The sequence below is a fragment of the Choloepus didactylus genome, chromosome 5, assembly GCF_015220235.1.
Source record: "Choloepus didactylus isolate mChoDid1 chromosome 5, mChoDid1.pri, whole genome shotgun sequence".
NCBI lineage: Eukaryota > Metazoa > Chordata > Mammalia > Pilosa > Megalonychidae > Choloepus > Choloepus didactylus.
Genome location: NC_051311.1, coordinates 125,290,687 through 125,309,212, shown reverse-complemented (window position 1 = coordinate 125,309,212; position 18,526 = coordinate 125,290,687). Strand labels below are relative to the sequence as shown.

Here is an 18,526-nt window from a genome sequence, read left to right as displayed (position 1 = left end):
TCAATTTTTTTCCATATTAGATAATGCTAAGAGATATAGGTGTTTCCTTTTTTTATTTAATTTTTTGAGTGAAAAACATATTCACATGATTTTAAATGAAAATGTATACCATGGCACACATTGGTAAGTCCCCTACCACTATGCCCCCAACAGCCTAGTCCCTAACCCCACCCCAGCAGGAGCCTCTGTTATTCCCAGGTGTGTGATTTACTTTCATAACTAGATTTTCCTTTCTGTGCCCTCAAGCTTTCTTCAAATTCACAATCATGTATTCATGATGTAGGTGTGTCACTTCATGTTTACTGTATAATATCTGACCTGGGGTTGGGTAGGTTTTTACTTTTTTCAAAAGGATTTCCCAACTATGTTGTCAGATGAACAAAGTACCTGTTGTGTTTCAGGGAAACAAGATTGTCTGCATTTGCGTAATCAACAAGATATGCTTATTCTGTATCTGTATATTAAAACCATAAACCTTATTATAGGTTATAAGAAGAAACATTGCTATGGAAATAGTATCAAAACCCTAAGAGAAATCTAGGTGGCTTCACTAGCTTTGCTCTTCAGGGAAAATGAAACAGTGATTGCTGCTTCTGTGAGACAAAAATTTGATGTGATGGTAACAGACCTTCCCACCTGATTTTGGCTGTGACTGAATTCTGGAGTCTGAAAGCAAACACTCAGTTTTGTGACTCTAAATCTCAGAAATTCAGTTAGCCACATTATTTGGAAAATACCACTACATTTGTCATGGAAGCACTTGTATCAGCATCTATGGCATTTTTTCTGGTATCCTAGCTTAAGATAACCTATTAAATTTGATCATGTATCTTATTTTTTCTTTTTGCACATTCCTTGTTAAGTGAAGCTGCCAATGTGTGAGGATTTGTTAAAATCAGCAATTCATAGCAATTCTATGCCAAGCACTTTCACATGTACTCTCATCGAAACTTCAGAACACTCTTATAAAGTGGGTATTAATAACTCCACCATATACTGGTGAGGAATCCACACCCAGAAACATGTAACTTCTCATACCAGGAACTAATAAGTGGCTGAGCTGGATCTGGATCCTAAGTGGACCACCATGGTCATAGGACATGTTCAGTGAGGGTTCAGTAGAACAACTTCTTCAATTAAAAAATATGTTTTACACATATGTGTGTATATATACATTTATTTCTGTGTATATACATATTCATACATATAAACACACACATGCCTACAAAATATGAAAGCCATGCTACATTTAGTGGTCTTTTACTTTGAAGTGATGATTTATTCTAAAACTGCAGTTAGTTCATATTACTTTTCATTTAATAGCACTTGGCATATGGTAGACTCTATTTGTTGAAATATGGTCCAGAAATTCATAATGCCAGTTTTAAATTAAATATAACAACTATATTATTGTCAAAGCAAATGAGGTAACCAGATAAATATTGTTAAAATGGATTCCTTTATATAGAATTGCTGTGTCATTTTTCTGAGATTATTTTCCAAGAGTCTCACATTTCTACACATCTTATGAGAGAGGCACTGACTACCTTTGTTATGGACTATTGTTTCATGTATATTTGTATAATGAACAACTTTGGAAGATATAGTGTCTCTCTCTGGATAGAGAGTATATTTATTTGCTAGTCAATATAATAAAGATAATGTTTCCCTTCAGGGCAAAGTTTCAGCAGGGTTCCTTGCAGCCCTTTTTAAAAGATTGAGGTTTCATATGCTTGGAGTTCCTTAAGTATACTGCAAACCTGCTGCATGGGTAGTACTGTCTAGACCTGCTTCGTATACCCCCATGAGATTTGGGGATCAAGGGGAACAGATGAGAACATGAAGCTTGTGCTGCCTGCTGTGATGTGAGTAATGGAATCTTTTGTCTCTGACCCAGGAGTCTTGTATTTTCTGCCAGCATCCATGAAAATGTGATAGGTTAACTTGCCAACTTGCAAAAAAAAAAAAAAAAAATTCGGTCCCTTCACAGTTTTTGACAGTCATGAAAATAACTTCTTTTGTTTTCATGTTAACTGGCTCAGAATACCTAAATAATATGTTCTATTTATTTTAGAAAAGACCTTATAAACGGGTTGGTTTGTTTTTCCAATATAGCATTTTGAGTAGCAGCACTTGCCACTTACTTTATTGGTCAGGGTTCTCAGAGAAACAGAACAATTGTGTGTGTGTGTGTGTGTGTGTGTGTGTGTGTGTGTGTACATTAACAGATTTATTTTATGGAATTGAATCATGTGATTCTAGGGCTGGCAAGTCCAGAATCTGTAGCGATGTCAGTAGGTTGGAAACCCAGGCAGGATTTTCATGCTGAAGTCTTGAGACAGTATTTTTTCTTCTTTGGGAACCTCAGTGTTTTTTCTTAAGGCCTTCAACTGCTTGGAAGAGCCCACCCACATTTTTGAGAGTAATCTCCTTTACTTAAAGTCAACTGATTATAGATGATAACATCTATAAAATAGATTCACGGCAACACTTAGGTTAGTGTTTGATTAAATAACTGGATACTACAACCTAGGCAAGCTCATACATAAAACCAACCATCACATTTGCTTTTTCCCCTTTCTGACCACAAAAGTTTCTTATCCCTGAGAGAGTATTTGACATCTTTTCAAAGATCCCTGATAAAAACAAACTGAACCCCAGGTCAAATAGAGAGTTAGGTATTGTTCTATTATAGAAGAGAAGGAAAAATGGTAGGTAAGAGTGAGTTTGTTAGAAACCAAGTGACTTTTCAGAAGGTTTTCTTTTTCTTGCTCACTTTTATTTGTTGAGTGTTCTTCCAAGCATACAAATTATCCTCATTATTTTTTCTGACTGGCAGATTATTATTTATGATCCAGTCTCCTCATTTTGGGAGTTGGGGATGGGATGCTATTAGGCATGGGAGTTGGCAGCACCTTTCCTTGCTTCTGAGATGTGGAACAGAGATAAAGCAAAGGAATTCTGGGCATTGGGTGGGTTTGTAAACCAAGAAACCTTTAGTTCCTATAGGTGAGTGAAGAGCAAGAAATGGAGCTGAAGCAAAGGGTCTGACCCATGGTTTGGCAAGAATTACTATGCAGGGGTGGGGGTTCGGTGTTGAGTGATTGAAGAGGGCTTGGAGAGCAGAACCTGGAGAGATCCCCCAAAAACAAGTCATACCAAAGGGAAGAAGCTTTTTTATAATGGGAATCCATGGCCTGGCTCCACAGGTATTGGGAAGGAAGATGCTAAGTTTGCCTGACCAGTTCATGTACCACTGTACTTCCTTAGTTGCTTTCTTCTGGCTAGAGTGATGCCGAGCATGCCACAGAATTTGCTCAACGTCATCTAAAGGTAGGGGGCTGAGGCCTTTCCCTCCTCTTCTGGGAAGTGCCCCTCTCAGTGCAAAACTGGCACTGGCTGTGGCATCATCAAGACCCAGATAGATTATTTGCTGGCCTGGGCTACCTTGATAAGCTACAGATGGGGCTGGAAAGAGAAAGACTCCCCTTACAGAGAAGTTGAGTAAAACCTGAAGTCAGTTTAAAAATTAACCTTGTGAAAAAGCAAAATCTCTATGGAAATACTTGGTTCAAGGAGGAATATTCCTTAGCTACTTGATATGCTTCACTCCCGGAAATGGCTTGATGGGATACATTCCAGAGTACTAGGGAGCCATAACACCATTTCTCTAATATTGCTCACCTTAATTATCTGCTTATCTTAATTATCTTTGCTCCCAGGGATCATTGTGTAGCTTACTTTGTTATGGGTTGGGTTCCTAATTGTATATTATAAAGAATACTGTAAACAGTGTTTTTCATGCCTTTAAAAAAAATTAACTCCACGATTCTTATCAGAGGTGGTGAGATAATGGTGGTGTTGCAGGAACGTACCAGAATGACCTGAAAAGTTGCCATTCCCACCCCTCACCCCACTGATTCTGAGGTGCCATCTCCCCACCAACATTCTTTAATAACCTTTAGGTATGTTAAGATAAAAAAAAAAAAGGGTTTAAAAATTCACTGGAGCATGATTTCAACAGCTTCACAAACTTCAGAGAATTATGGTAGATCAGCCTATTAACTTACTAACTACTGTTCACTTTGGACATCTTCATCTTATGAACTCTCTTTGTCTTGACCCTTAACTCAAAGTATCCTTTATACTCATGCAAATAAATTGATTTTTTTTTACGTTAGTCATGAAAACAACCTAGCCAAATAAAATATGATATTAGAAATAAATCCTAAATTAGATTTCTTTGTCACTGAGGTTTTTTTGGTTGAGAAATATTTTCCATAGGTTTTTTCTTTTCTGATAATGTAGTAACCTTTGTGTTGACAGAGAGATTATAGCTCCATGATATGTTACTAACATGACATGGTTAAAACTTTATAACCAAATTTAGGGAAAGCTTAAGAAGTAAAGGGATGTTGTTAGACATTGGATAAGGGGCTTAAATGTTAAAAAATAAGTACCAACCAGAATTTTGAATTCTAGAGACCCACATATATGAGAGGTGTGTGTGTGTGTGTGTGTGTGTGTGTGTGTGTGTGTGTATCTCTTTGGGTACAAAATTGGAGCAGCCTGGAAAGAGGCCTTCCTTGAGAGCTTCTTCTTGGGCAGGTAGGCTCCATGTCCTAGGAGGGGTCAGAGATAAGAGTGTCCTGTCTCCAGCTGTAGAAGGCCTGTATGTATGTATCTCCCAGTCTTTCTAGGGCAATTAGGCTCAAAACCCTTCTATCCTCAGCACGGTATGAAAGGCGTAAGATAGGATCCCTCCATGGCTAACAGGGATCCTACTATAACTTAATGTTCTCTGTGTTCTTTTCTACTCACTCTAGCTCCTCATCTGCTTGCTACTGAATTTTTTTTTTCCTTTGTCCTGGGTAAAAAGGATTTTAATTTCACCATTAAGGCTCAAAACGCTGATCCTGGTAAAATGTTATCGTAGATATAGCTCCATTTTAGTGAAAACAGCAGTCAGCTACAATGTATAAAAAAATCAGATTCATTGCTCTTTGGTTGAAGGAGAAGAGTTGGTGGTGAAGAGGTAGAGAATGTTCTGGATTACTGAAGAAAGATGGGATAGAGAATCTTGCTGAAGTGAGGAAAACAATACCATATGATTTGGCTCCATTCACACAGTGTAGATGAACACACGGAGCAGAAATGCCCTAAGGTATTTTTCTTCTGCCTATACAAAAGAAGTGTGACTTCATCTGATTTATGAAGACTTTCTTTTTAAAACAAAACTGATATTTAACTCCTTTTATATTTATGGCATTTATTCTTGAACATTTCTTAAACTTCTTTCCTAGGCTTTTTTAAGCAGCAACTTAAAATACAGTGGAATTATTATCATGAAATTTGTATTTTTTAATCTATGGGGATAGTGTGGTTGAGCACATAGGCATATCACAAATTATAAATGTAGAACTGTTTTTTAAAGCAGATTTGCTCTAGAAGTAAAGCAACTTTTTCTACATGTGCTATGTAGAATATTAGTTCCACAAGTTTTTAGTAAATATTTCATGAAAAGTCCCATAGTTAACTTACTTTGGAGAAATAGTGAGTTTCTTTAAATATAAGGTCTATATAGAAAAATCAATTTTATTTTTATATTCTAACAACAAAAAAACAGAAATTGAAGTTAATAAAACAGTATCACTTTTACTGTAGCATGAGAAAACACAAAATACTTAAGAATATAAGTTTACAGTAATGTTCAAGATCTCTCTACCCTTAAAACTACAAAATATTAATGAGAGAAATTAAGTAATACCTAAATAAATGGAGATTTTTTTCATGTTCTTGGATTGGCAAAATGACAGTTCTCTACCAATTGAGCTATAATTCAGTGCAATCCCAATGAAAATCCCAACAGGCATTTATATTTGAAAATGACAGGCTGATTCTCAAATTTATATGGTATTGCCGTGGACCTAGAGTAGCTATAATTGTTTTTTAAAAGAATAACAGTTATAAGATTCACATTAACATATTTAAAGGCTTTAAGGCCACAGATGCAAGACTATGTGGGATTTGTGTAAGTATAAATAAATAGATGAACTGAACAGAATAGAGAGTAAATAGATGAACTGTAATAAATGCACACATGTATAGTCAATTGAGTTTTAACCACTTTATTGAGATAAAGCTCATATGCCACACAATTTGCCCACTTAAAGTGTACAATTCAATGGTTTTTAGTATATTCACAGATATTTGCCACCATCACCATTGTCGATTTTAGGACATTTTTGTCACCTCTAAAAGAAATCCTGTACTTTCAGCTATCACCTCTCACCCCTTATTTACCCCCCCATCCTAAGCAACCATAAAGTCTCTATAGCTTTCCCTGAACTTCTGTATGAATGGAATCATGTAATATGTGATCATTTGTGATTGGCTTTTTTCATTGAGCATAATGTTTTCAAGATTGAAACATGTTGTAACAAGTTTCAGAACTTTGTTCTTATTGTGGATGAATAATACTCTGTTTTTTTTAACCTTTCATCACTTGATGGGTGTTTGGGTTGTTTCTACCTTTTGGCTATTATGAATACTGCTACTATGAACATTCATGTGCAAGTTTCTGTGTGGGCATATATCTTCATTTCTCTTGGGTAAGTTTCTGAGAGTGGAATTGTTGGATCATAGGTAACTACGTTTAATCATTTAAAGAACTGCCAGACTGTTTTCCACAGCAGTTACACCATTTTACCTTCTCACCAATGGTGTATGAAGGTTCCAATTTCCCCACATTATCGCCATCACTTGTTATTGTTTTTTTGATAGTTAATTTTTGACAAGTATCAAGGTGATTCAACAAGGAAAGGAAAGCCTTTTTAACAAATTGTGCTAGAATAATTGGAAATATATATGACAGAACATTGAGTTTCAACCCCTACCTTTCACCATAAATAAAAATAAACTCAGCATGATCAGAAAAATTAAAATTAAAATTATAAAGAACTCATAGAAGAGTAGCTTTATGACCTTGAGATAGGCAACTATTTCTTCAGTAGGACACAAAAAAGCACCAATCATCAAATCAAAACTTGATAAATTAAATGCCATCAAAATTTAAAACTTCTGCTTATTAAAAGATCTTGTGGAAAAGGAAAAGGAAAAAAGCAGTAAACCACAGACTGATATTTGACAGAGTCCTTGTATACAGATTGTGTGGGTTTGTTTATCCTACACATCCATAACAATAGACAAGCAACCCAATACAAAAGGTAAAGTACTGAAATAGATGCTTCACAAATACAGTAGACCAATGGTGAACACAGACATTGCAAAGGTGTTTGACATCATTAGCCTACAGTGTGATATGTAACTTACTTACCAGAAAATTGAAATTAAAAGACTGATAATACCAAATGTTAATGAGTATGTGAAACCATTAGAACTCTAATGGATTGACAGGGAGTGTAATATGGAACACTTTAAAAACTATTTGCTTATTTTATTTTTAATGAAGTTGACATACCCGGTATACAAATTGTAGTGTATTGATACAATAGTGTACTACTCATCAATAGAAACAAATCTACAGTTACACACAACAATAAAGTTGAATCTCAAAAACATGTTGAGCAATAGATGTCATCTACAAAAGAATACATCCTCTATGATTCCTGTTACATGAAGTTCTAGAATAGGCAAAACTAATCTATGATAGTAGAAGTAAAAGCAGTGTAAAGGTGTAAGAGAAAACTTGAAGGGTTGAGGGGATGGCAGACAGTTGTATGTACTTGTCAAAATCCTTTGAACTTTACACTTAAAATCTGTGCATTTTGTAGCACTTGAATTATTCCTCAATAAATTGTTTCCTTAAGGCATGATTTATCAGATTGTGCGTGCTGCCTTTGCCTCTCTCAGCAACTCCAACCCTCTGCTTAAATGCCACCTTAGGCATTTGAGCAGGCATGTCACTAGCATTGTTTCCAAAATTTAGGGGGCCTGAAAACCCTGTAATTGTGGGAAATCTCTCAGATTTCAATTGGGAAACCAAAGGCATTTTAGGGAAAAAAGCATTGCATATTTTAATTCAAACACATAAGCCATCTTTTCCTTTCTCCTCCAACTCCTCCTCCCCCTCCTCTTCCTCCTCCTTCTTGTCATTGTCTTTCTCTTCCTCTTGCTCTTCCTCTTCTTCTTCTTCCTCTTCCTCTTCCTTTTCCTCTTCTTCTTCCCCTTCTTCTTCTTCCCCTTCTTCTTCTTCTTCTTCTTCGTCTTCTTCTTCTTCTTCTTCTTCTTCTTCTTCAGCAACCATTATCAAAAACGAAGGCCATCTTTACTAGCCATGTCACAACTAGCAGTCATGTCAACAAAATGAATAAGATCATTTTCACGAATGTCCATGGCTGAGGATGTGAACTGTCATTCCAAAGTAGCAGGCCTTGAGGAGATAGGGGAAGCCTCCCTTCTCACCTATGTCACCTGTACCTTCCCTTATGGGGGAGTTACAAGTACAAATACACAAACTTCAGAACAATGATCAGATCATATTTATTATTGGGAGACGTACTTGATCTTTGAGCTACTCTATAAGTTGCTTTGGACAGATTTCATCTCTTATAGATGAAGAATCAGAAATACCAAGATGGTATGAATTGTCTAAGATGTAATCATTTATGAAATATTTACTGTTCTAGGCATTATTTTAGAAGCTTGGAGTCTATCAGTGAACAAGGCACTCAAAATCTTTGCACTGTGCAGCTTGCATTCTAGTAGGTGGGAGACAGTAAAAATAATACGAAAGAAATTATGTAGTAAGTTCAAGAATGATAACAAGTATCAAGTACTAGGGGGAAAAATGAAGTGGATCAAGGTAAAGTGGAGTTGAGACTCTCAGTTAGGAATTCACTTCATTGAGAAGGTGGCATTTAATTAGAGGGTTGGAGTTGCTGAGAGAGGGAACCTTGTGCAAACCTGGAGGGTGGAGCAGGGAGCAAAGTCCCTAGAGTGCAAAGCCTCAAAGCCTGGAAGCTGGTACTGGAACCCTAGACTTAACTAGCTTTTTATTCTTTCAGCAAGTAAATATTGAGCCTACTCTGCCAAGCAGTGCTAGGCAGTGGGGATAAAATACTAAAAATACAGGCTGTGCCCAGAAAATTCCTGGTTCGTTGGTCTTTTCACAATAGGAGCAATTCCTAAATCATGAGCCACAAAGCCATTGCAAAGGTCTTCAAGTCTGTTTTTCTCTTAGCATTTTCTATAGGCAATAAGTGATTCTAAATATTATTTTCAAATATATAGATGTTATAATTGATAAGATAATTTAAAGACATTACTAAATTAATAATTATTATGAATTATTCAACTGATTCATACTGAAACTTTGACTATAATCATTCTAGGTAGCATAGTCCATGAACAATTCTAAAGTTAAAAAGGGTCTTCAATCTTGAAAGTTAGTAAAACCTCTGCTTTAGACTACGAGATTGCCAGATGGAGTTGGCTCAGAAAACTATGCTAAAAATTTGCCATTTCTAAAAAAAGAGAAGACTTTTGAAAGTTTTCAGGTAGGGGAATAGCATGATCAGACCTGTGTTTTTCATAAGATTTCTTTTCATTGCCAGTTATCCAGTAGAAGCCAAATGGAATTAATCCACTGTGGAATGCTTATTGTTTGATTATTGTTACTTGATTCATTTTGTAACACAGTGATCCAAGCTGCAGTGTACTTAGTTCTTTTTTCCTATTGCCCTTAACAGTATCAAATCCCAATTGTTCTGCATAATACATTATTTAAAGCAGTATTTCCAAGTTAGAGGTGTTTTTAAATTAAAAGTCAACAATTTAAAATAAATTTCTAGGTTAGCCTAGACAACTTGATATGAAACATTGGCAACAATTAAAACAGATGCAGTGAGGATCTGTGTACATGCAAGCAGATAGGCATCTGGTTTATGTGTCTGCAGTCCTCTTTGACATTTATGTGTTTTGGTGAACTTTCATTCTAGCCTCATGTTTGAAAGACTAGCCTTCAGCATTTGAACTTACTTGCTTTTCAATTTGGTTTTGATCGGCTATAGTGAACCAAAGAATCATTGTAAGAGAAATATTGAAATATGTATTTGCCATCTGTAGAGGGTCTTCTACTGATAATTAGTATTGAACTGTTTTAAAGTAGAGACACACATACTTTTAAAGATAATCAAGGAAGAGAAAGATGGACATCAGCATATTCAGATTTGACAGATTAAAGCAATTATGGCTTTTTGCAAAGGATTTTCCAAGCCTGCTATTTAGCTTGGACACTTTTACGTGGGTTTCTACATAATGAGCACTGCATTTGACTCCTGTACACCATTCCCTCCCACTCTGGATTGCCATTCTTTCATGATGGCTGTTAGTCTCAGACTGATTTCTTCACACTAGCTAAGTAAATACAAATGCTTGATGAATTAGCATAGAATATGTTATATTTTGATCTTTGATGTTGCTGTCAGGCAGACTATCAATATGAAATTGCCACAGTTGTTTGCATTTGTGTTCAATTCAACCTGTGTGGTACTGGCAACATGATGAATATTCATCTTTTGGCAGGACTTATGCCTTTGGCTTTGTTGCTGATTCACATTTTCCATGCAAGTAGGTATGTGGTAACTCTTGCTCAAACCTCTAGATGTTTGTTTGCTTTTTCATACTTCCCACTTGCCAGATAGTAAATATGCAGCCACAGTTTTACAGAAAATATTGTAGTCTGGGTAGAAGTTAATGCACATTCTGTGTTTTCCTTGTGTACTTTTTATCTCTGTGAATATTAAATGAGATCAGGCCACAGTGAAATGGCTTTCCTGTGCCTAACTCCATTCTGGGAGTCCTGAGGTAAACACATTTCTGGTGGCTTTATTCATCATTAGGGGATGTCTGCCCTCAATATACTGGTTGATAATGAGATTAGGAAGATAGTCTTGGCCACACTTCTGATGAGATTTACTGTTATCCTTCTGACCTATTATCAGCCAAAGAGAAGAAAATGGAAATGTTGGAATCTATGTAAGATTTTCCATGTGTGTCTCTCAGCCAGGGTCTCCTAAGATGCTGAATGGTGTTGCAACATGCTAGAGTTTGCATGGGGATCCTGCATGTGAATTGTCTCTTTTCTTTTTCCTTTCTTTCTTTATTTTTTTATTTTCATTAGAAGAGCTGAGGTAATGGTCCTTAACATTGGAACTTGTTAGTGAACTTTTGAAGGATCTAAAAACCTGATGTATATTAATTATTATTTAAAAAATACATGTGAATTGGAAAGATGGCAGAACAATGGTAGTCTTCATATTTTCTTTATAAAATATGGCATATTTTGGAAAGAATTGTTCATAAAATTATATGCAATTGAATATAGATTATACTGTTTTTTAAAAGATGGGCAGATGATGGTTACTGTAATGAATATTATTATTTTTGAGGGTCTACTGTGTTCTGACGCTGAAGTCTCTGGGTTTTTTATCTTTCAATGACACTATCAGGGAGATTATCACCATTTTACCAATGATAATACTGAGGCACAGAGCATTCTACAACTTACCCAAAGTCACATTGCAGGCAGAGACAGAGACAGAATAGAAACCCAAGTCTGAAATCTAAACCTGTATTATTGTTAACAACTACAATACCATGTGGCACACTGAAAATTACTGCTAACATTTTAGTGGGTATCTACCTAGATATTTTTCTATGCATTATCAGATCTGTCTATATTTACCTATGTATACATATTAATTTATACTTGAGGTCTTTCCATGCCAGTGTAATTAGGTTTATCATTTTTTAACTGTTATGAGTTACTTCATAGTTCATTGATGTTGCAGTGAACATAATATGTGAAAGTGTGTGCTATCATGCAAGTGTGTGTATATTTCTGTAAAATAAAAGGAATCTATTCTTAGAAGTGGAATTGTTAGGTTAAATATATACTTTTCTTACTGCCATTTCCTTATTCATTGCTAACATGATTAGCTCATTGTTGTGACTGCCACCTTTTTCCATTTCCTCTGGTCGTGTCACTAGTCATAAATTGTATTCCCCATATAACTTGACACCTGGAGGATTTATATTTTCCTGATTTTTCATTTCCCAGTGGAAGATAAAAGGTTTGTTTCAAGTGGTTCTTATATTGTGGTTACTATAACTCCCCTGATCATCAGTTGACCTTGAGACAAAACTAAATAAAAGGCCATCCAGAGTGTAAGCTTTTCATATCCAGATTACTAGTGGCCAGGCTAGAGCCACATACAAAAGCACTGGGTTTTACTTTCCATCCCTTTTACTACCACCCTTGTTATGCCACAATTAGACTATTGTGAGAGAGAAGGTGAAATCAGAAGAATGAGGCTTGGAAATGTGTATCAGTCTTGAAATTGTCTACTATTACCTAGACATAGTTACTTTACTTTTGACAGTCTATCCCATTTAAGTTATACTAGGTATGGAAAACCATGTACAGAAAGTTGCTACAAGCAACACTGGAAATCACTTAAAAGACTATAGTAATGTTCAAGCAAACTGGTACATAACCTCAATAGTAGTTTATTCATTAAAAATTGCTAATGACAATTATGAGAAACATGGAAAATATTTGTTATGTTAAATAAACAGGAAACAATGAAACTTGTATGAAATTGTATGATTCTGGCTGAGATAAAAGCACTGAGATAAAAGAAAAGACAAAGTAGGTACATAAAATTACTAACGATGATTATAGTATGATAGTGAAGCAGACTATGGGGGGCTTTGTCTTTTCAAAATGTTCCTTTTTTTTTTATAACTGTATTTGTTTTACAATTAAAAAATCAATGATAAATAAATAGCATGTGCATTTTAATTGTATCTCCCAGGGTGCCTCTTCCATTGGGAAGCAGTGTAAGGAACATTTCTTAGACAGTGTCTTTTGAGTTTTAAGACTGTGATTACTGTGTTCATATGAGATTTTTAGTTCATAGTAAGGCCATTTACTTTTTTTTTTTAATTCAGTTTTATTGCGAAACATTCACATATCTTACAGCCATCCACGGTGTACAATCAACTGTTCACAGCACCATCATATAGTTGTGCATTTATCACCCCAATCTATTTTTTGAACATTTTCCTTATACCAGAAAAAAGCAAGAATACGAATAAAAAATAGAAGTAAAAAATAACACTCAAATCATCCCCCCACCCTATTTTTCACCCAGTTTTTGCCCCCATTTCTGTACTCATCCATCCATACAGTGGTTAAAGGGAATGTGGTGCACAAGGCTTTCACAATCACATTGTCACCCCTTGAAATCTACATCATCTTCAAGAGTCAAGGCTACTGGGTTGCAATTTGATAGTTTCGATATTTACTTCTAGCTATTCCAATGCATTAAAACCTAAAAAGGGTTATCTATATAGTGTGTAAGAGTCCCCACCACAGTGACCTTTCAACTCCATTTGGAATCTCTAAGTCACTGAAACTTTATTTGGTTTCATTTCACATCCCCCTTTTGGTCAAGAAGGTGTTCTCAATCCCATGATGTCGGGTCCAGATTCATCCCTGGGAGTCATATCCTGCATTGCCAGGGAGATTTACACCCCTTAGTGTCAGATCCCACATAGGGGAGAGAGCGATGAGTTTACCCTCCGAGTTGACTTAGCTGGAGAGGGCTACATCTGAGCAACAAAGAGATACTCAGAGGGAGACTCTTAGGCACAATTATAAGCAGGTTAAGCCTCTCCTTTGCAGTGTTGAGCTTCATAAGGGCAAGTCCCATGATAAAGGGTTCGGCACATCAAACAACCAGTCCTCAGTATTTGTGAGAACATCAGCAACAATCCAGCTGAGGAAGCCCAACACCTCTGCATTTTCCCTCAGCTTCTTAGGGGTTGCCTGCATATGTATTTTTATTCTCTGTCCAAATTTACTTCGGGATGTGTCTCTATTTCACACTAACCTATGCAAACCTACCAGGTCTCACTTCCTATTAAAAGTTCCATGTAATTATGGTATTTGAACAAATTGTACAAGTTAAATTGTTTAGGAAATATAGATCTTGCACCAGCTAAACATCTCTTCCCTTGGTCTCACATGGAATTTGAAGTTTTAAAATGCAGTCAGTATTGTCCTTAACCCTTTGGCCTGATTTGCCCTAATCCTAACCATATCTGCTTCATTCATATCTCTTATTGAAGTCTGGATTCTTTTTCAGCTTTTTAAAACAGTTGATATATGTGCTAATACTGACATTCATGTCTGCCAAGTTCTAGCTTTGCGTTTCAGGTGCCACAGAGATACCCACTGTTCTAGGGATTGATCAGGTTATACACAAAGAGAGCAGCATCTCGGAATCTGGAGACAGCCATTACAATTAAGGGATAGATGTGACTGTTGTAAGAGCTTACAATCTAGGGACCATTACAGTAAGCATTCCCCTGATAAGCTTGCTCTACATTTCAATTCTGAGTTTACACATTGTAGTTAGTCCATATTGCAGAGGCCTTTGTTTCTGGCATAATTCACTCAAAATGCTGTCTACAGAATCCAGTCACCTTTTTGCATGTCTCACAGCTTCACTTTTTCTCGCAGTTGCTCAGTATTCCATTGTATGAACACATACAGTTCTCCATTTTGTTCCTCAGCTGATGTACCCTTAGACCACCTCCACCCATTGCAAATCATGCATAGTGTCTCCATAAACACCAGTGTGCAAATGTCCATATCCGTGCTCTCAGATCCTCCAATTATATGCCCCCTAATAAGGTTGCAGGACTTTATGGCATCCACATATTTAGCTTCTTGAGGAACCACCACACTGTCCTCCAGAAAGGCTACACCATTCTGCCTCCTTACAAACAGTAAATGCATACATCCCTCTCTCTTTGTTTTCTCCAACATTTTTATCCCTGTTTATATTTTTCCTTATAATTTTATAGAGCTATATTCAAATATCATATAATTATCCACAGTGTACAATCAGCTGTTCATGTTATCATCATACAGTTGTGCATCTATCACCACAGTTAACACTTGAACGTATTGATTACTACAAAAAAAAGTTTTTTAAATGAGTAATAAAAAAGATAATAAAAAGAAAAATAAAATATCATACAATACAATATAATAGTAGGGTCAGACAATAATGCACTACCCAGAATCCCATATCCCTACCTTATATCCTCCCCTCATACACATTTAGCTTTGGTATATTGTCTTTGTTACATTTAATGGAAGCATATTACAATGTTACTGTTGACCATAGACTCCAATTTGCTTTGATTATATTTTTTCCCCAATACCATCCCCCTTCCAACACTCTGCATGGTTGATATTCATTTGTTCTCCCACATGCAAGAACAGTTTTATACTTGTACATTTAGTCACAATCATTGACCACTCCAGTTTTTGCTAAGTTAAACAGTCACAGTCTTTATCTTCTATCTTTACTTCAGGTGTCATACATGCTTCTAGCCCACCTTTTTCAGCTTTACTCATGGACATCTTTGTTCAGTGTACTTAAAATATTGTACTACCATCACATAGTATTATGCTATCTATTTCTGGATCTATACAGTGAATCCTGCTGAACATTCTGTAGTCCTTCAGCATCAAATGACCAATTTCTACCCTCTTTTTTATCTCCTGATACTCTGTGTTATCAGCTTTTAACTCTCAAAGTTTGCTCATTAATGTTAGTTCATATTAGTGAGACCATACAGTATTTGTCCTTTTGTTTCTGGCTAACTTCGCTCAACATAATGTCCTCAAGGTTCATCCACATTATTATATGTTCCCTGTCTTTATTCTGTCTTACAGCTGCATAATATTCCATTAAGTGTATGTACCAGTTTGTTTATCTACTTGTCCGCTGATGGACATTTGGATGGTTTCCATCTCTTGGCTATCGTGAATAAAGCCACGGCAAACATCAGTTTACAAATGTCTGTGTCTTAACTTTCAGTTCCTCTGAGTGTGAACCTAGTAATGGGATAGCTCGGTCATATGGCACATCTATACTTAGCTTTCTGAGGAACTGCCACACTGTCTTGCAGAGTGGCTGCACCATTCTACATTCCCACCAGCAATGCATAAGTGTGCTTCTTTTCTCCACATCGTCTTCAGCACTTGTAATTTTCTGTTTTTTTTGGATGACGGCCATTCTGGTAGGTGTGAATGATATCTCATGGTTTTGATTTGCATTTCCCTGGTAGCCAGTGAAGTTGAGCATTTTTCATATGTTTCTGAGCCATTTGTATTTCCTCTTCAGTAAAGTGTCCATCCATGTCTTTTGCCCATTTTGTGTTGGGGTTGTTTGTCTTTCTGTTGTTGAGTTGTAGGATTGTGTTATATCTTCTGGATATTAAACCCTTCTCTGATACGTGTTTTCCAAATATTGTCTCCCATTGTGTAGGCTGCCTTTTTAGCTTTCTGACCAAGTCCTTTGATGTACAAAAGTGTTTAATTCTGAGGAGATTCCATTTGTCTCTTTGTTCTTTGGTTGCTCGTGCTTTGGGTGTAAGGTCTAGGAAACCACCTTCTAACTCAAGATCTTTAAGATATTGCCCTACATTTTCTTTTAGGAGTCTTGTGGTCTTAGCACTAATGTTTAGGTCTTTGATCCATTTCAAGTTAATTTTTGTATAAGGTGTGAGATAGGAGTCCTCTTTCATTCTTCTGGAAATGGATATCCAGTTCTCCAAACACCAATTATTGAAGAGGCTGCTCTGTCCCTGTTGCTTTGGCTTAACTGCCTCATCAAAGATCAATTGTCTGTAGATGCGAGGGTCTATTTCTGAACACTCAATTCAATTCCATTTGTCGGTATCTCTGTCCTTATGCCAGTACAAGCTGTTTTGAGCACTGTAGCTTTATAATATGCTTCAAAGTCAGGTAGTGTGAGATCTCCCACTTCATTCCTCTTTCTCAAATATTTTTGGCTATTTGGGGCACCTTGTCCTTCCAAATAAATTTAATTATTGGTTTTTCTATTTCTGCAAAGTAAGTTGGTGAGATTTTCATTGGTATTACATTAAATCTATGAATCAGTTTAGGTAGAATTGACATCTTAATTATATTTAGTCTTCCAATCCATGAACACAGTATGTTCTTCGGTTTTGTTTTTTTTTTTTTTTTTTTTTTTAGGTCCTGTTTGATTTCTTTTAGCAGTTTCTTATAGTTTTCTTTGTATGGGTCTTTTGTGGCCTTTGTTACATTTATTTCTGAATACTTGGTTCTTTTGGTTGCTATTGTAGATGTAATTTTTTTCTTGATTTCTTCCTCTTGTTGCACATTACTTGTGTATGAGAACACTACAGAATTTTGCGTGTTGATCTTGTAGCATCCCACTTTGCTGTATTCACTAATTAGTTCTAATAGTTTTGCTGTAGATTTTTCTGGATTTTCTACAAATAGAATCATGTCATCTGCAAACAGTGAAAGTTTTACTTCTTCCTCTCCAATTTGGATGCCTTTTATTTCTTTTTCTTGCCTAATTGCTCTAGCAAGAACTTCCAGCACAATGTTGAATAACAGTCATGACAGTGGGCATCCCCATCTTGTTCCTGATCTTAGAGGGAAAGCTTTCAGTCTTTCCCCATTCAGTATGATGTTAGCTGTGTGGGTTTTTCATATATTGTCTTTATCATATTGAGAAAGTTCCCTTCTATTCCTGTCCTTTGAAGTGTTTCCGTCAAGAAAGGATGTTGAATTTTGTCAAATGCCTTTTCTGCATTGATCGAGATGATCATGTGGTTCTTCTGCTTTGATTTATTGATGTGGTATATTACATTTATTGATTATCTTGTGTTGAACCAGCCTTGCATATCTGGAATAAACCCCACCTTGTCATGGTGTGTAATTCTTTTAATGTGCTGGTGGAATCAATTTGTGAGTATTTTGTTGGGGATTTTTGCATCTATATTCATTAAAGAGATTAGTCTATAATTTTCTTTTTTTTGTAGTATCTTTTTCTGATTTTGATATTAGGGTTATGTTGGCTTCATAGAATGAGTTAGGTAGCTTTCCTTCCTCTTCAATTTTTTTTGAAGAGTTTGAACAGGATTGTACTAATTCTTTCTTGAATGCTTGGTAGAACTCACATGTGAAGCCATCTAGTCCTGGGCTTTTCTTTTTTGGGAGCTTTTTGTTGACTGACTCAATCCCTTTTCTTGTGATTGGTTTGTTGAGGTCGTCTGTTTTTTCTCGAGTCAATGTTGGTTGTTTATGCTTTTCTAGGAAGTTGTCCATTTTGTCTAAGTTGTCTAGTTTATTAGCATATAGTTGCTAATTGTATCTTCTCATTATCTCCTTTATTTCTGCAGGGTCAGTAGGTATTTCTCCTTTCCCATTTCTGATTGTATTTGTTTGTATTTATTTCTATATCTTGACTTTCATGAAGATCAGAATCCTCTGAGGGAAAGAATTGCTTATAAATTTAAAGGTTTTAAGTTTGTGTCGTAATTTGGTCTACAAAATTGTATTTATAATTACAGTGAAGGTATTCTAATCATTTGTATCACATCTCTTTCCAATTCTTAGAAATCATAAAAGATTTTCCTTTTTACA

The 18,526-nt window shown here is 36.0% G+C and overlaps 1 protein-coding gene across 8 annotated transcripts in view; it reads left to right on the top strand.

Annotated features, from left to right (window-relative positions):
- CRPPA (CDP-L-ribitol pyrophosphorylase A) overlaps window positions 1-18,526 on the top strand; it is a 359,365-nt gene that overhangs the window by 231,188 nt on the left and 109,651 nt on the right. The window contains exon 9 of one of the 8 annotated variants that reach the window (XM_037836825.1): window positions 10,546-10,692. The exons of the other annotated variants lie outside the window; for them this stretch is intronic. Within the exon in view, the coding sequence (XP_037692753.1) occupies window positions 10,546-10,572 (27 nt within the window). The 3' untranslated portion in view covers window positions 10,573-10,692. Of the gene's footprint in view, window positions 1-10,545; window positions 10,693-18,526 lie in introns of those variants that run through there. 8 annotated transcript variants of the gene reach the window in all.